Source organism: Coenobita brevimanus, chromosome 51 (genome assembly GCF_032717465.1).
Source record: "Coenobita brevimanus isolate Jiangsu-jjx chromosome 51, ASM3271746v2, whole genome shotgun sequence".
Lineage (NCBI taxonomy): Eukaryota > Metazoa > Arthropoda > Malacostraca > Decapoda > Coenobitidae > Coenobita > Coenobita brevimanus.
Window position 1 is genome coordinate 31,085,648 of NC_137004.1, and position 27,866 is coordinate 31,113,513.

At 43.0% G+C, this 27,866-nt stretch overlaps 1 protein-coding gene across 2 annotated transcripts in view; it reads right to left on the bottom strand.

Annotated features, from left to right (window-relative positions):
- The window catches only part of LOC145400101 (vesicle-fusing ATPase 1-like), a 116,529-nt gene that overhangs the window by 83,564 nt on the left and 5,099 nt on the right, over positions 1-27,866 (bottom strand). The window contains exon 1 of one of the 2 annotated variants that reach the window (XM_080272609.1): positions 17,930-17,969. The exons of the other annotated variant lie outside the window; for it this stretch is intronic. Coding sequence (XP_080128735.1) covers positions 17,930-17,941 — 12 coding nt within the window. The 5' untranslated portion in view covers positions 17,942-17,969. Of the gene's footprint in view, positions 1-17,929; positions 17,970-27,866 lie in introns of those variants that run through there. 2 annotated transcript variants of the gene reach the window in all.

The following is a 27,866-nucleotide window of genomic DNA, read 5'->3' on the forward strand; positions in this document are numbered from 1 at the left end:
TACTGAACTGTGACTGGGTCCGTACTCCCTGCACAGAAGTCCTTTCACCTCTGATACGTGGCACGAAAAATTGAGAGAGGGAACACTCGTATTAAGTATATCTTTAATGACATTTGAACAAACTGTCTATATAATAATGATCCGTTTTCTGTATGTTCGTTGGTGTGTCCGTGTGTTACCGCAACATCGCATAACCGGCACAATGTAGCACAATTTGTGTTAGAGCAAGGTACCGCTAAAATGCTCTAACTTGAAGAATAAAACAATTTCCAATCCAATCGGGCCACCAGTTCCCAAGTTATGACTCATTTCTGGCCATTTGACATCGAGCGAAGACCACCAGAAGATGGCCTTTAAGTGGATCACTTTCTTTGTAGGCACTGAAGTTATTGTTACAGCCCCCGAAGGCGGCCTTTAAGTGAGTTAAACAAAAGAACCCTTAAGACAAGTTACTGTTATAGCCCCCGAAGGCGGCCTTTAAGCGAGTTAAACAAAGGAACCCTTAAGACAAACCCGTTCGTCGACCGTGTGGCCTACGTTGCACCATAAAACTGTCAGAAGGGAGTAAAGAAGTAATTGTGGTGTGCAAAGGAATGGGTGGGATGGACTAGAAGTTTGGCGGGCGGTGGAGTTAAGGTAGGAAAGTATACCCTGTGAAATGGTGTTGTGGATGCAGCGAAGGTTTATTTGTAAATGTCGTAAAAGTGTCGGACAAGGGGCATAAAGGATTGGGCGAGGGTTACAGAAATGGAAGGGATAAACCGGAAGTGTGATGAGGGTGGGGAGGGTCATGATAGTATCCCTTTTGAAAATACGGGTGCTGTTATTGTTTGAGTGGAGTCAAGGTTTATTTCCAAGATTCCACCAGCAACAGGAAAAGATAAGCTTGGGTTCCTTTCATATAGTTGGCTCTTGCCACACAGGAAAAAAAAATACAGTGAGTGATAAAATGTTTAGTAGTAAACTGTGTGCGAGTAGCACCTATGCGCTCAAAGCCGGCATTGCACACCACCGTATCATAGACGATCACCCACACTACCATATCGATTCCTGGCAGCGGTGTTCACGTTACTAGTGCACGCAGATATTTTTGGATTCAGAAAATAGCCAAGAAAAAAGTTATAAATTTAGTAGTAAAAGAATATTTGCTTTACCAGAACACGCAATACCTTTAGTGCAACCAGAAAGACCCAAAGGCTACAATCTTAAAAAAAGTTCTTTCCAAAGAAAATTTAAGAACCAAAATCATTATCTCTTTATCACGAGAAGTCTGGATACATTGTGCTTAAAAGACTTTTTAAATCATATGCAGAGAAAATGCATATCGAGGAAGATAGTTTCCGAGTTGTCCAGTTGCATATATGAAGAACTGAGAGTACCGGTTAACTGTTACGTTAGAGAGCTGGACAGAGGAGGGATGAGAATGTATTGCTAGATGGGCATTACACGCTTACCCTAATGAGGGAGGGATGCAAGCAGATAGTTCAGAGGAGCAGGGACCATTGATATATCAGTAGTAGCGGGTGGGAGCTGGATAACTGCAATTTAGAGAGAATGGTTACAGAGGGAAGAAGAAGAAGAAGAAAAAAAGAACCGTGCTACATAGTAATGAACGTTGAAAAATAAATAGACAAGAAAATCACTCTTGAAGGAAAAAAAAAAAAAAACTAGTGTTCATGGTAGGTTACAAGCTCATGCAGAAATCTCCAGTTCTAGAAAGGAACAGCAAAGAATTGAAACAGTGTATTGATGTCATAGCTCCGAGAATTGCACATGTGGATGAATTATTCCCACATACGAATATTGTAAAAACGATAACAGCGAATCACATTTTGCCCCCTCCATAGTGTAGGGGCCGAAGTTAGGCTACCAGTGTTAGACCACTGATCCCGACATAAAGAGGGTCAAAGTCGAGCCGAAACTGTTAAATCTTCTCGGTAAACGGCATTTCCATGAATAGTTCTAATTTTCTTAACAGATTTTGTGTGTGTCTAACTCTGGGCACATGCTTCAAAGCCCGTTCCCTAAGGTCCAGCAATCCTCCTACGTACCATACGCCTCCACAGGTAACCAAGTCGGCTGTAACACTCACCGTCCATATTGAATACATGCTAGGGCTCTCTCATAAAGGAGATAATAAGCGTTACAAGTAGAAACATAAATAGGGATTAGCAAGAAAAAGTTCAATGAATTTATGAGATGTTAAGTGTTTTAAGTTGACATAAGTAGGAATATACAAAAAAAAAAGAAAAAAAAAGCAGAGATTTGTCTCTTTGTTTTTCAGTAGGAACGTCAGGTACTAATAAGTGGGGAGAGAGAGAGAGAGAGAGAGAGAGAGAGAGAGAGAGAGAGAGAGAGATTAATAAAATCCATCAGCTCCATAGTGCGTTTGTTCAAACCTGACAATGATCCCTAACCCCTTTCAGTTCAGTTGATGGTCAAGTGTAGTTAGATCGGAGGATTGATTTGACTGGTAACCAGAGAGATTCATTCCTACTTCATAACTAATGTTTTGTCAGATGAAAACAAACCAACTATAATGATAACCTGAGTAAAATGAGAAGCGCGTCACCAGAGTGTATGGGCTAACTAACCACTTCAGTACGATGACCCACATTTCAGTTTGGGGGAGGATTTTCGAGTAGGAAAGATTATATGCAACCTCCCTTAACACCTTCTTCTGTTGCGATTTACTCAGAAGCTGAAAAAATCGTCTGGTGCTGGGAAGAATGAACTGTGGGGTCCTGGGGCTGAGGGGTTAATATGCCAGACATGTAAAAAGTCGCCAGGAATAGTATTAAGAAAAGGGCAAAACAGATGACGATTAAGTACAGTCGTGCTTCACCCTCTCAATACCATGGCGTCCTTTGGTTCAACCTTGGAACGACTATTAATAAGGGTAAATTAGGGCTGTATCTGTTGTTGCTGTCGTTGATGATGATGATGTTAATGATAATGAAGATGAAGATGATGATGATGATGATGATGATGTTGTTGTTGTTTTTGTTGTTGTTTTGTTGTTGTGGCCCAAGGCTCATCTTAAACGTAAACTCGGTAGGCTGCAGACTTAAGTTCCAATTAACTGCGGTCCATCCTCTTTCCTGGGGATGGGGAAGTGGTTGAGGGACATTTGTATAATTGTGCAGTTGATCTGCCTGGCTATATCAGTGCCACCACACGAAGGCGTCCCCCTCCAGCAACAGGGCTACGGTATAGCTAACACCCGTAGTAAGAATAAAATGCCTCTCAAACATTGTTAAAAGGAAAAATAGCGTCCTGGGCTTAGAGGTAATCCTGATAAATGTTCACAGGTCTGGCTGGATAAATTGCCAGAGTACGAAAGTTGTGAGGAAGGAGTGATCTCTCTCTCTCTCTCTCTCTCTCTCTCTCTCTCTCTCTCTCTCTCTCTCTCTCTCTCAATTGTCAGATGTAAATACCGTTTTTTTTTTTTTGACAGGTAACAGTTATGTGTGCTCCTATGTGGAACTCAAATACGTTAGATGTGAAGTATCTTGTGTGGTTTTATGTGCTAATCGAGTATGCCTTTTGCTGTCTCACATATGTTAGTTTCGTTGCCCTCTTGCGAGCTACTTATGTATGACAGCAAATGTGTCGTATGTCGGTGTGCGCTTATGTGGTAGTCAGATGAGGTATGCATTGGATATCTCGGACATGGAATTTTTTGTGTACCCTTAGGCTTATTGATCGATCATATGTGTCTCTGTGTATCCAGTGTTGTGTCCTGTAGGTGTAACATGTGTATCTGTCTGTGTGTACTTTTGTGGGGTGTAGTTGTATCCTGTGTATCAGTCTGTGTGTAATATTGTGTGCTGTGGAATGTGTGTGTGTTCTGTCGTGCTGTAAGCCGAAGAGTGAGTATGGGAATCACCACAAGTGTTCCGCCACAGGTTGTAGGGAGGTAGAGGATGTTGGGGGGGGGGAGGAGGAGGAAGTTGGGGAGGGAAGGGGAAAGATTGGGGATGGGGTGAGAGGGGAGTTGGGGAGGTGGGGAGAAGGAAATTGGGGAGGGGAAGGGAGGGAACTTGAGGAGCGAAGGAAAAAAGAAATTGGGGAGGGGAAGGGAAGGAAGTTGGGGAGGGATGGGAAAAGGAAATTGGGGAGGGGAAGGGAGAGAAGTTGGGGAGAGAAGTGATAAGAAGTTGGGGAAAGGAGGGGAGGAAGTTGGGGAGGGAAAAAATTTAAGGAGGAGATAGAAAAAAGGCTGGGGGAGGGGAGGGGAAATGAAATTCGGGAAGGGAAGAGAAAGGGAGGGGGACGTAAGTTAGGGAGGGAATGGGATCGGAAATTTAGACGGACGTAAAATATGTAAGTGGTAATCTGTCATTCTTATCATTTATCCCTTCAACTGGAAGACTTTATATATATATATATATATATATATATATATATATATATATATATATATATATATATATATATATATATATATGCGCCCCTTTTTCACTTGGCCGTCGACGGAATGGCCCAGCCTCTCAGATTTTGCGAGAGTGACTAGACCAGATGTAGCAAGTGGCCGTGAATGACTCTCGCATATATATATTGCCTGCTGCTGCCATACTGTTGTGTTCGTATTAACGACGAGTGAAAGGTATATCCAACTCCCTTGTTCAAAAAATTTCACTTAATTTGAGTAAAATCGTCTGAAGCTAGAGAGGTGAAAGAATACGTCATGGGATTGAAGAGGATAATGGGGTGGGTAGGGTCCAAAACAGGATAATGGAAAATATAACATGTATAGAAGACTGTCGGTTGTATTCTAGACATTTGGAGACTTCGTAACACTTGTTATATAGCGATTTATTCTGCAAAATGCACCTCAACATCCTTTTGAACGTTAAAAATACGAATTATGTAGACTGTATAATGGTAAAAATAAAAGTCAATGTAAAGTTAGGTGCGAAATAAATCGTTATGGAAGAGGTGGTACGAAGTCCTCCATGTCATTTAAAATACTGACTTATGTCGTCACAGAGGCGAGCCACTTGGACCACACCCCCTCCCACTTATCATGCAAGTTATCCAAATTCTCGGTTCCACTTCACATGCGAGAGTCATTCACGGCCACTTGCTACATCTGGTCTAGTCACTCTCGCAAAATCTGAGAGGCTGGGCCATTCCGTCGACGGCCAAGTAAAAAAGGGGCGCATTCCTCGTCCCGTGCATCACCATGCATGCTTCATCTGTCCATTTCTGTCCCATGTCAGTTGATGTGTTTCCTTGTCATCCTCCATACTTTGGTCTCGCGCATATCCGCTTACCAGATCTATTTATTTCCTACTTGGTCGTCCACCTCTGCTCCTACTCATGGGCATACATAGACAAGGTGGGCAGTAAATAGTGCTCCACTAAAAACTTATCTGGAGGTATCCTAAGTGTTGCGGGGATGACTCAGTCTGCTGGTGTTGATGTGAATGGGGCAATGGGAGCAGAAAATTAAGAAATAAAGGATAGACATATGTAGCATTAACTAAGCCGTCCTCGCAACACAAAAGGAATCATCTGGCGGATTGGAAGAGGGGCGTTATATATGGACCATCTTGCATATATCCTTCTCACCAGCCTAACCATGTTCATCCTCTCTTTGTGACCATACTGTCTAAGCACACTATCAGCCCTTTGATCAACAACCTTCCTGACCTCACATCTTTCATTTGTCCCCAGTATTACTCTTCCTACCTTATGTAAGAAGTCCACATACTCCTGAACTCCTGCACTACGATGACGTATATTATATTTTGTCTTTGCATTCACCACAGCTAATGAGCGAGTTAACGAACTAGGGAGGTTATTCATAGCTTTTACTGACTACTTCACTACAGAATGTCTACCCTAAGATGAATAAAAAAATCTGGAAGGAGGAAAAATAAACCATTAGAATGCGCCCCTGGGATCAAGGGGTTAAAAGCTCCATTTCCATGCCATTCAAGTGTCTGGCTCACATTGACCTCTTCAGTCCCAGGACCTGTTTTCCCGCGTATTCTTTCTGCCACTAGACAATTGTGCTTAGGATAGGGGTGACTTTTTTGACTGTAGGACATAAACGAAGCTTTCAATAACCCCTCCACTGCCAGACATCATTCCACAGTTAAAATCGTCTGGTGTTTGCAAGAATGACACAAAATACGCGTCATCTGATTGAAGGTAGCACGAACACACCACGAAATCCTGTTGAAGTTTCTGTGCTCGGTGTTCTGTTCGTTATCTAGGACTTCATTGCACCAACTACCATTCTTTCTCCTGAGACCTCCTACTTCCTGGTTCCTCTGTACAGTTCTCTCTCTCTCTCTCTCTCTCTCTCTACTGGCACTGCACAAGGGTACTTAAGCTTTTCCCCCAAGTCAAGTTTTTATGCCATTCACTAACAACACATCCCGGACACACTGAGAGAGAGAGAGAGAGAGAGAGAGAGAGAGAGAGAGAGAGAATCATTCCGGCGGGCTGGTATAGGAGGGTCAGTGGTATCGTGTTCTGGATATTGGATGGGGAGGCAGGGGGTGGTGAGGCAGGATGTGGGTGAGGCAGGGTGTAGGTAAGCAGGGTGTGGGTGAGGCAGGGTGTGAGTGAGGCAGGGTGTGGGTAAGGCAGGGTGTGGTTGAGGCAGGGTGTGGATAAACAGGGTGCAGGTAAGGCAGGGTGTGGTTGAGGCAGGGTGTGGGTGAGGCAGGGTTGTGGGTGAGGCAGGGTGGGAGTATTGTGAGTAAGGGAAGATAAAAACATGCGGGAAAGTGAGGGTTAGGCAGGTTAAGGCAGGCGAGGCAACGGTAAGACAATGGCTGGTGAGGGTGGTAGGCAGGAAATGCGAAAGAAGAAATGCAGGTGAAATGAGTAAGGCAGGATGAGGCAGGGTGAGGTTGAGACAGAGCGAGGAAGGGTAAGGCAGGGGTGATAGTGAGGTCGGGTGCCGGTGAGACAGAATCAGACTAAGAGAGAGAGAGAGAGAGAGAGACCGGGTGAGGAAGAGGGAGAGAACCGTATATTTTTTCTCCCTAATCCTTCCCTAAATTGCAGTCATCACAATTTCCTGCTGTAAAAATGTGAGCTTGGAGGGGAGGCAGGGTGTGGGTGAGGCAGGGTGTGGATGAGACTGGAGAGGCAGAATGTGGGTGAGGCATGGGAGGCAGGGTGTGGATGAGGAAGGGAGGGAAGGGTGTGAGTGAGGCAGGGTGTGGGTGAGGCAGGGAGTGGATGAGGAAGGGAGAGAAGGGTGTGAGTGAGGCAGGGTGTGGGTGAGGCAGGGTGTGGATGAGGAAGGGAAGGCGTGTGTGAGTGAGGCATGGTGTGGGTGAGGCAGGGTGTGGTTAAGGTAGGGTATGGGTGAGGCAGGGTGTGGTTATGGTCGGGTGTGGGTGAGGCAGGGTGTGGTTATGGTAGGGTGTTGGGTGAGGCAGGGTGTGAATGAGGCAGGGTATTGGTATGTTGGGTAAAGGAAGATAAGAATATGCAGGCATGTGAGGAGGCGTAAGGCAGGGTAAGACAGGGTGAGGCCAACAGGAATACCGAGAGGTGAGGCAGAGGGAGGGTGAAATCGTGTGTGTGGCTTGGTAGGTGGTTAGGTAAGAGATGGTAAAGTGGTAAAGAGTGATGAAAGAAATAAGGGAGGGTGAAGCTGAGCGAAGCAAGGTAAGGCAGGTGAGGTAGGATAAGAAAGGGTAAGATAGACGAAGACTGGGTGAGGCAGGGTGAAGCAGGGTAAGGCAGAGGGAGGTGCCTCAACGAGGGCCAGACACGCGCCACTGTCAATAAAAATGGCAGTATGTCAGAGTGCCTTGCTCAGACACACCTTATCCCCCTCCCCCCCCTCTCTCTCTCTCTGTTTACTGATCTTGCGAATAAAGCAAAAGAAAACACAGTCAGGCATGTAGTAGACTGGTGGAGCACAGTACAAAAACTCTGTAATCATGGAAACTACTGATGTTGCAGAGAACCTCTGCACATCGTTAAAAAGTTTATGAATAAGCAATAGGACCTGCTTAAGTGGTTTTACCCTTAAATCTCCGCCACATCGCTGAAAAAAGTGCTAAAACAAAATTGATTACCACAAATGAGGTATCTCGAAAATTATTAAAGTTACAGCAGATCTACCCTCATTGTTGGAGATCTGAAATTAACAACATTAATAAGCTTACACGATCGAAGACGTTCCGTACCTTATATATGCAAATGAAAGAAAAGCATTCGGGAGCCGAATGCTAATCGCAAGCCAGAATATGCTTTTGGCCAAGTCAGAGATTTTGGCAATATCTTGATACCATGAAGGTTTTATGTTGATAATCCAAGCCGTTCATGAAATATAGCCTAATGGTGCTAAAGGCGGGCAGTAAAAACTAGTTGACCTTTGGTAGCCATTTTGGTGACCTTGTCGTTGACCTCGAGTGCCCATTTTCGAACTAGGCTAAGATTTTGGCCATATGTTGATAACCTGAAGGTTTCATGGTGATAGCTCAAGGCGTTCATGAGATATAATGGGAACACACACACACACACACACACACACACACACACACACACACACACACACACACACACACACACACACACACACACACACACACACACACACACACAGAGGAAGGCAAAAACATTATCGCTTCGCCTCGTAAGGCGGGCGATAACAAATAAATAAATATAAGTATATCTATCTATCTATCTATATGATATATATATATATATATATATATATATATATATATATATATATATATATATATATATATATATATATATATATATATATATATATATATACCGGTATTTGTTTGTCTGCATCATCATGTCTGCCCTTCCGTCCATCGAAATATGGATGTTTGTATATATCTATCCAGTTTATCTCTCCAGCCAGCCATCTCCCATCCATTCATCTATCCATTTATTTCTTCATCCTTCTGCACATCTACGTGTATATGTTTGTCTTTCTGTCTTTATATCTATCTAGTTAAAGTATTTGCCAGTTTATGTATTATAGTCTGTTTCTGCATATCAGAGGGACCTGGGCAGATATCAGAAATGCTGGGATAGCTCCGATGCGTCCATTAGCCTACACAAACTTCCAGATACAGAAGATTAATCCTTTTGTAGTCATTTAACCATGATCTTTTAATTTTTCTGTAACCAAAGCAACCTCTGAAGTAACAAAGGCTTAACGCTATAATGTTAAAGTACAGTCTGTCCAAAATTCAGTCTCCTCCTCCTCCTCCTCCTCCTCCTCCTCCTCCTCTTATTTCTGTTCCTTCTTCGTTTTCTTCTATTTGGTTCATTTTTCCTTTTCCTTCCTTCCCTCCCTTCGATTGGCGTAGCTCCAAAATGGCAACACAAGTCATATTCATTTTTTTTTTTTTTTCACAGTAGGGTTTAATTTTGCTGGCTATGACACGCGATACATATATTGATCGATAAAGGTCATAGCTCATAGGTCGGGAATGTCAGCTTTTACAGTTCTGATCCAGTTCCTACCAAACTTGCTGAAAAGATTAAGGGTCAGCAGTGGGTGAAGTAAATCAACTTTTAAGAACAGTCGGTCAGGGGTAATGGTCACAGAACAGGGTCAAAGTTTCGGTCCTGTTTCTCATAGTTATAATTCTATTTGGATCAGACTAGGTGGAAGGATTTCTGGTCAGCCAAAGATGAGGTAACTCTACTTTGCGAACAGTAGGTCAAAGGTTAAGGTCACGGACAAGGTCAACTTAAACGCTTTTGACTCCTCTTATACTAAAGTTAATTATGGGACTGAGGGTCACGCAAGGATGAAGCATTTCAAGTTTGAGAACAGTCGGCCACGGGTGAAGGACATGGGGCAGGGTCAAATTTTCGTTCCTACACCGACTGTAAGACGCTGATTTTGTTCTCTCTGGACGCTCCTACTTGTTATTATCCCCAGATAATTTTATTCATCGCAAGAATGACGCTTTGAATGGCAAGGGATTAGTCCGAGCATTCGTTAACCCTTTCACTGCTGCAACCCTCTTGTAACCCGAATAACTTCAAAAGAAAAAGCTTCATAATTTCAAATACGAGTGCTTCAAAAATCTGTGAAATGAGTATAAAAATATGAAGTTCATAAAATGCATGAGGATGTAGGGATGGCATAATACCAAAAACCACAGAAACAAGGTTGAGGCATTATAAGCACATGGAACCCCATCCCTACATACTTTTTCTTCCATAAAGATTTAGCAGTTAATTAAGCAAAAGTGCAAGTTAAAAAATGCTGCCATGATTTTGCCATAACTATTGCCGGTACTTAATGATACAGTGCCTAAAATTGTGCAACACACACAAAAATGTGGGATGGGGGTTCCGTGTTCCTTTAATGTCTCGACCGTGTTCCAATTGTTTTTGATGTGTCATCCCTGCATCTTCATGTTTTTCATAAAATGCAATTTTTAATATACTTTTTAAATGTAATTGGTATTGTGCTAAGGTGTATGTATTGAGAAAAGAGAGATAGGTAGACAAACTGGAATGGCCTTGGGGAGAGGCTTTTAAACTATATAAATAACATAGAAAAGAATGCTAAGGTATAATTTTCAACATACATCGCTACGGACGAGGCGCTACACAGCCTCCTATACCAACTACAATGCTAACCTATAATTCTTCCACATTTCAAGTTGAGAATTCTATGGTTTTTAAGTAGGTAGTGGTTCTTCTTGGATCGTTTACCTGTTGAAGCAATAAGGAAGTAGCAGTTCACAGGTATGCTTGTGACATTTCCTCTCTCCCTCCCTTCCTTCCTTCCCCCCTTCCTCTCTCTCTCTCTCTCTCTCTCTCTCTCTCTCTCTCTCTCTCTCTCTCTCTCTCAAATGTCACACTAAAGGTAACCAACCTAGCAGACGACCTAGCCAGAACCACCCTATAACCTTACTGAGTAGGGACATATTTCCTTATTTCATTTTTGGTAGATCCTGACGACTGTTTTATTATTATTATTTTATTATTATTATTATTATTATTTCTGCCTGCAGGTAAGACGTGATAGTGAAGGGATTCATAAAAGCTGTATCGAACCCAGTAAGTTAAAAAAAAGTCTCTCCTAAACTGTGTAAAATAATCTTGTCAGCAAGAATAAACCAGGAATTATATACTTGGGTGAGGACGATTAAGTAGGGGAGAGATGAGGAAGTGTTAGGTGTGGTACTGAGAAGATAGGAACTGGGTATTAGAGTTGCAGAGATTATGAACTGGATCTAGTGTTGCAGAGATTGTTAACTGGAATCTCTCTCTCTCTCTCTCTCTCTCTCTCTCTCTCTCTCTCTCTCTCTCACCGGTGCCACAGTACGGACTAATAATGTAACTCGAATCGGTTTACCTCGCCAATATTGATACCACAGTGTCCCTCTCCTGAATTCTGGGCCAGGTGTCGTTAGCGAGGCAATGACCATTTGGAATCACCTACACTTCCCCTACCCCCATCCCCCCTCTCCCCTCCCCCTTGCCACCCCCATCCCCCTTCTTCCCTCCCCCTTGCCATCCCTGTCCCCTCCTCCTATTCCCCTTTCACCCCATCCCTCTCCTCTCCTCCCTCCTCAGCACCTCCATCTCCCCTCTTCCTCTCCCTTATAGCACTCCCCATCCCTTCTCCCCCCCCTCTGAGAACCCCCCATTCTCCCATCTTTCTTAGCCATTAGCATCTCCTTCCCCTTCCTTCCCCATCCCTTGGCACCCCATCCTCTTTCACCTCTGTTCTTTAACACCCTCATCATCATCATCATCATCATCATCATTATCATCATCATCCAATCCCCCCCCACTCCTTTTTTTTTTTTAATGCGTTCGATTCTGGACATAAGCTTAACAGCCCGTTCCCTAATTCCCAGCAGTTCTCCTACGTATCACACCTTCACATGACACCACTTCGGCGCTAAAAACCATCTTCCATTTTGAATACATGTGGGGCTGTTTCATACCGGACACGGGTATTGGTATTAGCGGAAGTGTTCTGACGACACATCAGTGGGTCATACGGTGGATCAGTAGCTTCTGCTTTAACGAAATTCAGATTTTAAACTGTTCCATGTCCCAGCCGGAAATCGAATTCGTGTCCATTAGGACAGCGGACTACCACTCTACCAACTCGTCTGCCACCTCCCCATTCTTTCCTCCTCTCCCCTTAGCACACTCCCTCTCTCGTCTTCCCTTCCCTTTAGAATCCCCATCCCCACTCTTCCTCTCAGCAACCACCGCTACCACCTGCCCCCCCCCCCACCCAGCTCCCAGGGTGCTTCACATCTCCATTGTCCCTGTTTCCCTCTTCCCCTGTTCACACAGCAGTACAACTGGGAACCTGGATACAATATTGACTGTTCTGGGTCGTATTGCAATGCAACTTATCTAAATTTATTGTCGGACTTGATGACAATTGTGCTGTTGACAGACACTAGTCTGTCTTCGTTTTCCATTGCTCAGTTGGATCCCTTATGTGACGGCGGCCCACACACACACACACACACACACACACACACACACACACACACACACACACACACACACACACACACACACACACACACACACACACACACACACACACACACACACACACACACACACACACACACACACACACACACACACAGAATTATAATGACGATTATGATGCCATTTCCGAAAACCGCCAAACACAGTGTGGCGTGTGGAAATAACTAAAGCTATATATGATAATAATTCTCCTCGGTGCTGAGCCCAGATGATTGCCTAGACATGTACGGAAGTTGGATGTGAGTGCTTTGTAACAAATGCTTCACATAAATCCTTCACCACTGATATGCAGCTTCTAACTCCAGAACCCCTGTTTCGTAGTTCCGGGAAGAACCTGATACACGTCCTAAAAGGCTGCTGTTAATCACATCTTGGAGCACACAATACGTTACCTAGAAGTGGTGGATCCAGGTAGCTCAAAGGTAACAGTTGTTGCACGTTCCCATAAGTTTTAAAAAGACAGAGAATCAATAAAAGAGACCAGGTTAGTTGTCGTTTTTATTTAAATAAAAAAGGAGGAACCCGAGGCTTAGAGTCAGCAAAACTTATCTCAACAGAAAGGAAGCCGAAATCGAGACCCATCCATTTACACTTACCTGGACAAAGTGCAAATAAAAGACTGGAAATTATGAACGTGAGAAAGTCGGGCTTAGGAAAAATTATCCATAACTGATCAGTTGCGTAAATGAAGCATTAAGAACATTGGCTGACCTTTACATTAGAGAGCTGGACAGACAAGGGAAGAAAATGTGCAGCTAGACGGGTGCTGTGTAACTGCTTTAGTGCAGGAGGCAGGTTAACAGACAGCTTAGGAGAGCAGCGACCAGTGATGCGAGTAGTAGCAAGAAGAGAGAGAGAGAGAGAGAGAGAGAGAGAGAGAGGGGGGGGGGGAAGAGTGGGAGAGAGAGGGGCGGGGAGAGGGAAAGGGAGAGCGATGCAACATTTCTGTGAAGAGAGAGACTGAAGGGAGTTAGTGAGAAGATGTGTGTCGATGAGGCGGAAAGCCTTTGATTCCACCCTGCTCAGAAGTGCTGTATGTATTGAGACTCCCCAGCACCATCCAACCAGATGAGGGCTGTACTCCGCACACGGATGAATAAGTCTCCTGCATGAAGTCAGCAACTGAACAAAGTTAAAAAAACACAGAGTGGAACACACTTTATCTCTATAAATCTGATTTTGCAAAAGATCTCACGCGATTTTTTTAAGAAAGATGATAAGAAAGCGATATACCAAGGATATAGAGATAATGAAGTTCGGAACTGTGTATGATGATGGTAAGAAGCTAGTTATGTGAAAGACCGTGGTTAGTTGAAGTGTTCATTGAGTTATTGAGGGATTAATAACAACAAGGTTTCTTTTGCCGTGGTCAGAAATAAGGCATAATTTTGAGGTCACATGTGTCAAAGCCTTATCTTGTGACTGTTGAATAACGGATGTACGTTGTGAGGAGCTGATGGAAAACTAAACAGTGGAGTTGTCAGTGTTTGAGTGGGTAAGGGTAGATTTACAACTCAGGTCAGCGACGAATAGGAGGAGAGCTGGTGGAAGGACAGATCATTGAAGAACATACTATTGGTAGATTCAGAACAATGGCCGTCAACAACAGCAGCTGTGGAAGGCCTAGAGAAGAATCTTGGAGGTGAAGGTGCAGCAAAAAGGTACAGAAACCTGTAGGAGCTCAATTTGGAAGTTTTAGATTTTATGTCAGATTCTCTCAAAGGCTTTTAAGTTGTCTGGTACAATAGCAGAAGTTTCCCGAAAATGGGGATGACTAGGAATATGAAAAGAATGTAAGATCGCCAGTGAAGTCCTTAATAAAAATCCATACTGGCAGTCAGAAAGAGGTTTATGAGAGGAAAGATGCTTCATTATCTTCTTGCCGAGGATAGACTCAATGGTTTCAGAAATAAAAGAGATTAAAACAGTTAGGCGATAGCGTGTTGGGAACAGTCACTCTTTTTCGGTACAGGCTGAATGAGAGTAAACCGCCAGCAAGGAGAGATACCAAATGACAGGCAAAAGTTACAGTTTGCCTTGGCAGTGTGTCAGCAGGGAAGTGCAGTTCTGGAAATCAACAAGAGGAACCACGTCAGGACCGTATGCCTTATTAGTGTTGTGGCGAACGAGGGTAGAAAGTATATCCCCCGAAGAAGTTTGTATGAGATGCATGAGGATGTCGAAGAGGGGAGAAGATGAAGCAACAGAACCAGAATCGTGTAGTAGTTTGGTCCCAAGTCTGAGCAGAAATCAGCTTTATCAGGGGAGAACCTTTTGAGTGAACAAGAGGAGGTAAAATGGAATAAGTAAAGGTACTGAAAACGTTTTTTGGTAAAGTTCCAGAAGGAGAGAGAAGAGTTTGTGTTTGAAAGTTTGTAATACCTTGATCAGTTTTTTCCAGTAGGCTGCCGAGAGCAGATTTAGCATGATTCCCGGTAAATACATAAAGCGCGCATGATCTTGAGTTAAGTTGGTGTCGCTGCCTTTTGAAAGCCACTCTCCTGTTAAAGACACCGTTAGAACACGCGTAATATTATCAATTTTTTTTGGCATTAGTTGTAGGGTAAGAAAAAGGAAAGGGCGGAAGGGGAAGGGGGCATGTGAGCCCTGTACACCCCTCTGTTTGTGCCATCTCACAGTAAGAAATAATATCGACTTACGTGGCACTTAGTAAAGTTTGGCACTAAACAGCTGCCTGAGTTACTGTGTTGACGTTCGATGAACAGGGTTACCAAATTAACATCCTGTCATTGATGTAAATGAATAATAAAAAATAATTTCTTATTAAAATTATTATTATTATTATTATTATTTTTATTACCATTATTATTATTATAATTATTATTATGTGCATATATCTGTCTATCTATCTATCCGTCTATCTGTCTATCTATCTATCTATCTATCTATGTGTGTGTGTGTGTGTGTGTTTATGTTAGATGAATTGTGTGTAATATGGATCGAAGATTCTGGGGCTTGAATGCTGTGTGTGATTATGTAGGCCATTTCACTGGGCATGCTGTTGATAATCTTTTCGCTTTCCTACTTTCTCTTCATTGTTCCCGATTCCTACTTTAGTTTATCCCTAGGTGGTGGTAAGATGATGATGATTATTATTATTGTTATTATTACTAATTGCTATTTTATGGTCACGATGCCTGGCAACGCGTCATGCTGACGGGAATGCTTACAAGTGCAGGAGTGAAGCTGGCGGCGGCTATAGCATAAGGCAAGCTATTAAGCGTGGAGGCGTGTGTGCTGCTGCGGTGCCTACACTGTACCTCGTTTGTTTTTTACACGACGGAATTGGACCACTCTCACAAACTGAATCCCGGTTTCGTGAAATTCGATGAAATTTAGTCATAAGAACAAATGAGTTTCCTTGGTTACTATAGCTAGCCTGTTTTTTACCTAAGGAAACGGGGACACTACAGCTACCAGTCGGAATACTAGGTCGTGGTTGCCTGAAATTTGATGGGCCTAGCTGAGAGGTATGAATGAGTCTGCGTGGTTAAGAAACAGATCAACCCATGATAATCCTTTGTAATCCCTTAATCGCACTTTAATAATAACTTTGTATGTTGCTGATGCAGACTATATCGATAATAGGCTGACACATATAACATACACGAGAAATTTAGTTGTTAGATGGAAAATATATTGCTAATTGAGAGGCACCACAAAGTCTCCTATGTCAACAAGAATATGTCCCCAAAGTGACCCATAATATACTGTAAGGGACACCTGGGGGATGGAACACTGAAACTGCATTTACACGAACCATCTAGACTGAACTGTTAAGGGACACAGGAACTAGATTAAAGCAGGCCATCTAGACTGAAGTATTAAGGGTTAGGCCATAGAAACTCGAGTAATACGAATCACTAGACTGAACTACTAAAAGTTAAGGTACAAACTGGATTAATACGAGCCTTCTAGACTGAACTATTAAGGGCTGAAGCAGAGAAACTAAATTCATACGAGTCACTAGACTGAACGATTAAGGGTTAGGGGACAGAAACTAGAGCGATGTGAACCACGTCAACTCTACATAGGGTAGTGACACAAGTTGCACCTTCTAGACCTTTAGAGTTGCACAGCAACAAGATGACACAGAGAGTTAGCTGTCCTCTGGTCACTTTAATTCGGTCTAAAACTTATCATCTATCTATCCCGAATGTTGAGCTGTAACAATAGGTCAACACTAGAATGTGGTGCTAGTCACGAAGAAGTGCTATGGAAAGAATGTAGAACTACGAGATACAGGCTAGACAAGAATGAAAATATCTGTCAAGATAATTTCTTCACCAAAACGACGTCTTATTTCTATTTTACTTACCTATGACTGATTTTAATTAATTTAGGAAAGCTCTCTCGCACTGCAGGAGTTATAATGACTATCTCTACCTTCTTACTGTTTGGACAGTTTCTTCTAAGCTTAAATAAATTATTTGGAAATTACTACAGATGAGAGTTGGTAAAGAAGGTACTGAACATAGCCTACCGCTTTTCTCATAGTGGCTCATAATCGCGAAGCTTATTGGCTTTAAAAGGCTAATATGTGCTATCTAGTGCTGTTGGGTTTATTCTGTACAGCAGCGGGGTTGTTGAGAAGCTGATTTATGTCTGTTGTCTAGTGTTATGCAATGTTGCAGAACGGCTGAGTGGCACGGAAGAATATCTAGGGTCTGTCCAACTTGCAGTGCGGCTTTGCAGCACAGAAACTGATTTTAGACACTTCATAACGAGGATGTCTTCTTTAGTTTATTCCTATTATCTTCACATGGTTTTGTTTAGATTAAGAGAGGCCTTTCTTTTTCTTTAATTGGAGGAGTTATATATAGTTATTAAACACTTCGCTACAAGACGTCTCGCTACAGTTGAGAGCAAAATAATCTGGAGACAACAAGAATAAACTTAATGATACATCTTCTGATTCAAGGACCTAACATTTGTCATCTTTAACTATTTGGGGTTACTAAGTGGCTGAGAGGCATAAACACTGGCTGATCATATGCCGTCTAGATCTATGGAACGATGCTGTGCGGCTAATAGGCATAGATCAGGGGCTTTACAGAGCGGCTGAGTGGCACAGAACAAACATACGGTAGTTCCCCGGTCTAGAGCTACGGAATGTTTGCGTTGCGGCTGATAGGCGTACAAACTGGCTACTTCTCAGTCGTCTACAGCGCTAATCAAGGTTGCAGGGTGGCGGAGTTGGTGCGGATGATGACTACTGTAGATCTGTGCTGTCTAAGTGTTCGGCTGGGAGGCATAGGAGCTGGCTAATTCTGAGTTGTCTAAAGCGCTACTGAGGGTTGCACAGCGGCGGGGTGGCACAGACCGATGACTGGTCTGTGTCATCTACGGGATTTGCACAGAACGAGGTCTAGGTCTGTGCGGTCTACGGGTCGGGCAGAGAGCAATGACTTACCCCTCCGTACATGTTGGTGGCACGGTCGATGGGCACAGACACAAGACACAAGAGAACCGCTGGCTCGCTGTGGCACTGCTTGACGCCTCACCTGGGGGCGGCAAGTGGCACTGTTGGTCTTTGAGGCAAAGATTTCTTTACCACTAGCAGGGAGGGAGAGAGAGGCAGACATACGCGCAATCACTATTACACTTTGTTAATTTAAGCCCTTCAGTACGATAATGTCTTTTATATTTTTCATTCTACCATCATAATTTTATTAGTTTTAAAGGAGACTTTTCGTAGTGAAGAGATTAAGGGGACACTTTGGTTATTGTTGATTTATGGACGGATTTGAATGAAACTTGCAAGTTCTTTGTATTTTATGAATGTAAGGCTACAAGACAAACTTCAGCCAAATCCTTCCGAAACTTTCTGAGTTATACTTAGTTCAGCACTTGGTATGAATGAGTACAATGACAGTATAATAGCTATGATTCTGAATATCAGTGATCCAATTTCCCTCTGATTCCTTTACAAAATTATGTATCTTTTAATTATACATTTTTATAATACAAACAGTAAACTCACCCCTAAAACATATAAATCAAATACATATTTGGTTTTGCTTACACAATATCCACAGCTAAAATCGCTTTAGTCATATTTGCACAAAATGCTACTGACATTAAGCAGTTATCTTGAGTTCTAACCGAGTTCTTTTGCCATGGAGTGAAAATAATGACAAATCAGCCTTTAAAGTTTTGGGACATTCAACTTACACTAACGTAGACACCAACGTAGTTATCCCGACACCAGATGTTACTGACTGCTATGAGCTGTGAAAATTTCAGTTTAGTGGGTTGAAATTTGCATGTGAAAAAATTCCGACTTGGAAGTAATAAAGTTTAAATTTCGAGGAATCAGCCTGTAATTTTCCAGCTTGTATTATCATTGTTTTGTGGACACCAGCGACCATGAAATAAAAAGGAACGAAATTTGGTAATTAATAATAATAATAATAATAATATAAACAATAAAATAAGTCATAACGGACTGAAACACACACACACACACACACACACACACACACACACACACACACACACACACACACACCGCTCGCTGGTGCAGTGGTAACGCTCTCGCTTGCCAACTGGTGGACGGGAGTTCGCGCCTCGCTCAGGTTGCGAAAAAGTTTCACTGACGAAGTGGGTGGTTACTGTCCCCCTTGAGCAAGGGGACGGGTGTGTGCGTGTGTGAAGGTCACAGCCTTGCCCTTAGATCGTACTATATGAGCTCTCAGCTCCCTTCCGGGAGGGTAAAAGCTGACGATCACGACCATCAAGTGATCCTGACCGACCCGGTGAATTACACACACACACACACACACACACACACACACACACACACACATCTGTATGGCACACTGAGGACGCGACAGGCTGCTTGCATTGTCAGAGTCAAGGTCCAAGGAGAGACCTTGGTCAGAGTCTCCTGCAGCGACTCCTCCGTAAAACTGATCGTATGTGGACAAAATAGCCGATCAGCTAACAAGTATATTTAAGACGAGAAACAAACGAACAAATAAAAGAGAATCACCGTATGTGTCTCTTGGCAATACTTAAATGCATAATAGAATCCTGTCAGTGGGTTGTGTGGCTGGAAGTGCCCCCTCAGTAAGTATTTCATGTCATGTAATAATACTTAAAGGAAGGTCTTGCGATTTTTTTTTCCGGATCGAGTCTGCCCTTAAGCTGAAAAATATACTCGGAGACACACACACACACACACACACACACACACACACACACACACACACACACACACACACACACACACACACACACACACACACACACTGTGTTGTGTTTATGGCACCTACGATCGATTAATGGAGTTGCAAATTATATATCGTCAGGAAGGAAAGAGAGAAAACGGTCCAGTTTACACACACACACACACACACACACACACACACACACACACACACACACACACACACACACACACACACACACACACACACACACACACACACACACACACACGTTTCTCTGTTCCTGTTCTCATTATGTTGGTTTAAACCGTTCACTATGAGTGGTTTTCCCTCTACTGAACACAATCATTTGGAAGTTGCATGAACAAAAGTGAAAAAAAAAAGTTCATACGAAACGATTAACGGGGGCTGTGTGGAATTGCTGAATGCATAAATAGAAGTTTAATGGACATATCTAAACCAATTCACTACGGTTACAAAATAGTTCAGCAGATTCTTGCTACTGGCAGTTGATTTTATTGATCTTAGGAAAGGGGTTTCGTAGGTGCGGGTTTAACTAAGTCTGAATCTAACTTCGCCAACTCGAAAAACTCTTCCCTGACCTGCGCTTAGTCACCAAAGGATAAGAAGAATGATCTATAAAAGTAGGTCACTTGGCATAAGGAATTTTTAAGCATAAAGCCTTTTTTTTTGGGGGGGGGGAGTCACAGGACATAAGGAATTTTTGATGTTAGGACATTTTAGGCATAAGAATTTTTAAGGCACTAAGACACTGAGCATTGAGGTATTTTGGGAATTAGGTAATCAGGGGGGCTTAAGGTTCCGTATATGTTGTTCCATTTTTCTGAGTATTACTTCGTTCACTCATTCACGTGTGTGTGTGTGTGTGTGTATGTGCAATCCATACCACTTCATTTATTTGATGTAGCACAACGACTTCCGTAAATATTCGGTAACACACACACACACACACACACACACACACACACACACACACACACACACACACACACACACACACACACACACACACACACACACACACACACACAACGTCCCTAGCCCCCTTCTGCTCACTAACACTCATCCCTCCCCTTCTGCCAGCACCCTTCCCCCGTCCCTAGCCCTCTCTGCCAACACACACAAGCCTCCTCCCATCTCTGCCAACACACACCAGCCTTCTCCCACCTCTTCCAACACAAATACCAGTCCCCTTCTCCCCTCTGACAACACACACCAGCCCCCCTCCCCGATCTGCCAACACACACACCAGCCCCCCTCTCTCATCTGCCAACACACACACACCAGCCCCCCCTTCTCTCATCTGCCAACACACAGACCAGCCCCCCCTCTCCCGTCTGCCAACACAGACACCAGTTCCCCTCTCCCATCCGCCAGTACTCACACCAGACTCCCTCTCCCCTTTGCCAGCACACACAAGTCCCCCTCTCCCCATCTGTCATCACACACCAGCCTCCCTCCCCATCTGCCAACACAATGCAGCAACACTCGTCACAGTAGGTGTTTGTAAACAGCCTGGAATGGATGGTTATTACGTTGTGAGTAAACTAGCAGTGCTGACATTTTTAGCCCTTGCAGACCAAGGACTTTGTCAATATTCATGCTGTCACCAGACGATTTTATTAAAAGAAAACCCCCTAGTAGCCTTGTAATGGAAAGGTTATGAGAGCTCTTTCTTACCACCTCCAGTTCGACCGTAGCCGAATAATATCGTCTGTTGCAACTAAAATATAATGAAAACGACGTCTTCAGGCAGGTTGGCATTGGGGAAAACACAGTGCATTATCTAGCATCATCATCACCATCTTCATCTTCACCATCACCATTAATCTTATCCTCATCGACGTCGTTGTCGTCGTTGCAGTCATCATTCTAACCCTCATTCCTAATAATACAAAGCTTGGGATTGAACTAGCACTAATACCAGGTAGACACAACAGTTGGGGAGCAATCAACTCAGTGGCAAGTGAAATTGGCCAGACATTTACTCACTCATCCTTCAGATCTTTGGAATTCTGGGCACCATCTCACCAGCCAAGCGAGTCATGCTGAACTGTGCTTTATAATGCTTATTGGACAGAGATCAGTTCCTCGACCGAAAAAAAATGCAACCCTTTTCATGTGCATCGCCATACATAGGCTACTTCATCTATCCACATCTATCTTTCATCACTTCCTCCCTACATATTCGCACATTCTTCTTTCATATCCTTCTACTTTCTTCTTGATCTTCCATGTCTCCCACCGTCTTCATTTTCATTCATATATACCCCTTTCGCTATCCTCTTTATAAACTTCTTGTGTGACCGTACCATCCATGCACATTTTCATCTGCCATTTGATTAATTGATTTCCTTACTCCACATCTTTCAGGAATCTGCGCAATTGTTAACCTAACCCACGTACTGTGCATTTCTTAACAGGTACATTAGCCTGATTTCTACTGCTCTTATTCTATTTTTCTTTTAATACTCATATCATTTTAAACTCTCCAATTTATACGCTGATGTGAGCACTAGCATTGTTTCATACAGTCCTCATGTAGCTTCTGTACTCAGACCTCTGACTGGTTGAATAATTATCAAGGCTTACTAGAAGATTGAAGGTCATAGGCAGAAAGAAAGACAGACTGAGGGAGACTATTCCAAAGTTGACCAGTTGTTTACATGAAGGACTAAGAGTATGGATGCATTATAGTGCTGAGTAGTAGTTTTAGCCGCAGGTTAATCTGAAACGTGATATCAGTGGAAAACAGGCTGAAGCAGTCTTGCAGTCCACCATCCTCCTTTTGGGGGAGAGGGAGGGAACTGGTGGACGTTTAAATGACCGGGCAATGGAACCACCTAATTATATGAGTACCACCATTAGAGCTGAGAATACAGTTATATGTGCGAGGTAGTATTTTTAGAAGATATATTTACTTGTCGACAAATTAAGTAATATGAAAGCGGCGAGAAATAGTTCTGTGCGATTTAATGGATCACCGGTGTATTTTTGTTCGGCCTGATAAATGCATGTAATTATAGCTATAACCTTTAAATACGCACTGAACGTTTTTATTAATAAGTTTTCATTCTTTTTTTCTAGAGAGCTGTTAGTGTGCGCAGGAATTCATTTGAGAATTAATTTTGTTATAGTCATTTGGTGTTTTTCCTTGCTTTTGTCGATTATAGCAAGGCTTTGTGTCTAACCCCTTTAAGCTGCGGTTGATACATTAGAGTTTTATTCAGTTTAATAGCAGAAGCTTTTGGTCAGCTGAAAGTAATCTTAGCTGGCAAAAGCTTCAAAAACATTCTCAAGTAACCCCTTTTCCACTAGTGGTCTAACTGCGTATCGTCAAACGCCTTAATCCCGTAAAAGGTGGCCACAAACGACTCACCTGCATGTCACCCTGTCCTCAGTCAAAAGGCCGACCACCCCTCTCTTCTCATGTACCTCTCCACCCACCCCTCCATCTCGTCCTCGGGTTCCCCCCTCCTTCTACCCCCATCCACCTGAATCACATACACTCTTCTAATCAGTTTGTCATTCTCCATCTCGTGGCCAGACCAAAGTAGTTAGTTCTCCTGATTCGTTTTAGCAAATCCGCATCAGCACAACGCCATTAGAACATCTAGGAAATTTTATGTAGACTGACAACAAATGATTTTAGTCTATCGAAAGAAAACTGAGTTGTAAAAAGATTTTCATTTGTTGTGTTTTTAGTGCTACTGAGTGAAATACTTTTGTAATGCAAATCTTTTCCCCTGTCCATTTTCATTTCTTTCGAATTTATATTACTTCGTTTATTTTAAATCATTTACGACGAATCCCTGTACTACAATGACTGGCTTATTAGTTTCACTCCGGCTGCAATTAGACGATTCATCCGAAGTTATGGAAGGAGTTTTGGGCGTCAAAGAGAGAGAGAGAGAGAGAGAGAGAGAGAGAGAGAGAGAGAGAGAGAGAGAGAAGAAGAAGAAGAAGAAGAAGAAGAAGAAGAAGAAAATCTGTATAATGACGTTCCGATGCAGAAGGGGTTTAAATGTATATGCATACGATTTAAATATAATCTTGGTTCATTCTCTGAGTCTGATAACGCCTCTTTTGAAGCTTATTCTCAATGCCACCAGACTATTTGATTCACCTTGGCATAAACTTTTGGAACTGAGAAGGTTGGGTACAGCCTTCATTTACCCCTTCAGTACTAAGATCTCTACTAGTCTAAATTAAATAGTGTGAGGATTGCAAACATAAAATTAAAATCGATATGCTCAGGCTGAATAACTTAACTTCTCTGCTCTGATGGCGTTTTTCTTATTTAATTCTTTGCTACTTCTGGGCGATCTTAGTTTCGGAGATCCCCATAGTATTGAAGTGCTTATCGCCTTCACCCTGATGAGTAATTTATGTATTATTCTTGCTGTCACCAATTTTACTTAACAAATAGGGACTATCTATCTATCTATCTATAGCCCGACGCCCTAATCCCGCAAAGGGTGGCCGCAGACAAAACGCCTCCAAGTCACTCTGTCACCCACCATTTGACTACCCTCCCCCCAACTCACCCCCTCCTCCCTCAAATACCTCTCAATTCCATCCCTCCACCTCATCCTCGGTCTACCCCTCCCTCTCCCTCCCTCCACCTCACCTACATACACCCTCTTAGTCAGTCTTTCATTCTCCATTCTCTCCACATGTCCAAACCACCTCAGTGTATTTCTCCTAATATTCTCAACCACATCCACATCTACCCCACAACGTTCCTTCACTTCTTCATTCGTCAACCTGTCCCTCCACGTCACTCCACATGCTCCTCTCAGGTAACTCATTTCCACTGCCCTCACTCTTGACTTGTTCCCCTCTTGCAAGGTCCACGCCTCGCTTCCATACGTCAGGGTAGGGATCACAATACCATCATGCAGTGACTTCTTAACTTCCATACTCACCTTCCATACGCACCTGGTATTAAAAGGATTAATGAAGGCTGTATGTATTCCCTCCCCAACCTAAACGAAATAAAATCGTCAGGGTAGTAAGAGTAGGATGCAAAATGCGTCATCGTTCTGAAGGGGTTGAGAAGAGCTGTGTCTAAATCCTACAGTTCAAAAAGAGTTGTCTGAGGCAAACAAAAACCGTCTGCAGTGGAAGGGATGAACTTATGATGACCGAGACATTGATATGATGTGGGACGGGGCGGAGTCGTGCTGTGGGTGGCTGTGCAGTCTTAACTCCTCTTTCTTTGGGATTTACTCTGCACCTCCAACCTCTATATCCTCCTGTATGTTACTGATGCCAGCTATGTTGATGTTAGTGCGAGACGAATAGCATGCACAAAATATTAAAGTGTAATGTGCAAAATAGGTAGTTAAGAAACCGGTGTTACGAAGTCTTCTGTGCCACCTAAAATACGAATAAAATGTGTGTGTGTGTGTGTGTGTGTGTGTGTGTGTGTGTGTGTGTGTGTGTGTGTGTGTGTGTGTGACCCCTCGCAGGATGAAGCATTTGACAACGAGTGGTTGGCTGGGACTGAAGATGATAAGGAGAGGCTGAGGTTTGAGGAGAGAGTGTGTCAGCGTTAAAGAGGAACTGCGGGACCGTGTAGATGAGGGGGGGGGGGGATGGAGAGCACAAAGTTAAAGGCACAGCACACCCAGGGAAGCACCGGACTGAGATGATGGTGATGGTGATGATGATGATGATGATGATGATTTCCGTTTTGAGGGAGCCTGATTTCTCCATATTTTAAACATAAATTGCGTGTCGGCTTCCCACATAAAGTATCTCGCCGCAGTTAATTATACAGTACAGTGTGTTAAGTTTTACGGGTAATGGGGTTAACATGAAATAGTGTGAAAACCAGTGCACTGTAAGTCCTATGGATGGTTGGTTAAATAGAGTGGAAACTAGGATGATGCAAAACTTAATGGATGGTAGAGTTAATCCAGGACGAAACGCTGAAGTCAAGCAAGTAGATCAGACAACCAGCTGATTCATTGTTTTGGGACACTTTTCGAACTCAGGCAGTGTTAGACTTGATTTTTTATTTTTTATTCTCGTTAAAACGTGCTTCTGAGTATCAAAAGAGTTTTTAGATTAACCTTTTCTGTATGGTGGCTCTCTTATACTAAATAAAAGTGTATAGTGTAGTGTTCCCAAACCATGGATAATGCCAACACTATGATGATTAACCTTCTTCAGTGGGGTAAGTGAGTCTTAGTTTCTGTGCGAATAAATTAGGCAGTAAAGATAAATTGGTACATAAAAAATCAAGTAAGTACAAAATCACCGCATAGAAAAATATACGACACAGTGAGCAGTGACATTCGACAGCCACATGATTGAGGGCATTAATGAGGTGGGGCTAAAGTCAGTATGAAGGGAGTCATGTGAAAAGGAGAGAGAGAGAGAGAGAGAGAGAGAGAGAGGTAATCAGTGACTTTGAGATCCCAAGAATTAACCCCTTGGCTTCCAGATACTAACTTTGCATTGTTTTCCAGCTACCGTCAGACGATTTTATTCAGCTGAGGGAAGTCTGCAGCAGTAAGGGTAAAAACTGTCATGATTAACGTTTCTGCCATGAATTAAGCGATTATTATTTGAATCCAGCTAACAGCAGACGACTTAAGTTACCTTGGAGGAACACGCCGCAGGCAGGAGGTTAACAAAGAATTGTCATCATATTTAAGGGCGCATTTTGGCGAGGGCCAGATCAGACCACTGATGTTAACTCGTTAACAGTGCGAGATGTTTTTTTTTTTTTTTTTTTTTTTCCAAACTGAATGGTTTCGTCTACTGGTGGCCTGGCTATAACAGTAGTATGAAGTAAGTTTTTGATTGGAGTGATTATTGAAAACTCTCTTCTAAGTTTGATCAAAACGTCTAGTGTTTGCCAGAATTAAATTAACTAAGCACGGTAAAACTGTGCAGCCCCACTCCACAGCAGCAGACTTCCGGGAGCCGCCCCCCCCCTCCCCCACCACAGTTGGGTTCGTCCGTCGGGTGTCCCCATACTGCCAAAAACCTTGTCTGAATGGAAAATTGCCACTTTCCAAATTTCTTGCACTTAGGTTAAGAAGTGACCGCCGGCGTTGACTGGAACCTCACACCATCCCCAGAACATGGTCCTTGTGGGGGTCTACCACAATGCAGATTTTTTCCTGTCGTCCCCAGACTCTCGCTTTTGTCAGAATTGCGTTCTCTAAGGACGAGCTCCTCCATCTCCACTTCTTCCTCATCTTCCTTCCTGTTGAAATACCATGCCTCGTCCCTTTGGTGGAATGGGAAAAAGATACCATTGCTCAAACATGGTTAAAGAGGCATTTAGGTGGAACCGGGTGGGTTAGCTGTGGGGTATTTTTTCATTGCTTTTTGTTTCTCGTTTTTCTTCTTCTTCTTCTTTTACTTTGAACATAGACTAAGCAGCCTGTTGCCTGAGGACCAGGTCTCCTTCTACTTGCAGCACACCTTTACCTGCCACAACTTAAGCTTTAAAAGACTGTTCGAATCGATACATTCTGTGGTTGTTCCATTCACAGCTGTTATTACCTGGGATATATTTATGACGTGGTGGGTCTTGTGGTATGAACATGACAGTTGGTAGGCTATGGATGGGCCGACTTCATGTGAAGGCCCTGACTGGACCTGACAGGAACTGAATGGCCCTGACTGGACTTAATTGGAACTGGATGGCCCTGACTGGACCTAGTGGTACTGGATGACTCTCCCTCTCTCTCTCTCTCTCTCTCTCTCAGTTGTTACCACTAGAAGAGAGTATGAACTAGAGGTGGTATTAAATTTAGTCTTTTATTAACCTCTGCACAATACGAGATCTTCCCTAAGCAGCAGGAATTAAATACAAAGGACGTCCTCGGGCAGAAGAGGCTAAATGTAAATCTCAGCATATATATCCAGTTTATTTAAGTCCCGCCGAGCGTAACGCACAATCTGCATAATGTGTTTCGATTTATTTCCCAGTCAGAGTATGGTTCTGCGGGCGGGGCGTCGGAATAAATGGAATAAATCGCTCGGAATAAATAGCAAGGGAAGTGGCATGAAATGAATCGCTTGGAAAAAATAGCAGAGAAAGTGGCATGAAATTAATCGCTTGGAAAAAATAGCAGAGGAAGTAGCGTGAAATAAATCGCTCGAAATGAACAGCAAAGGAAGTGGCATGAA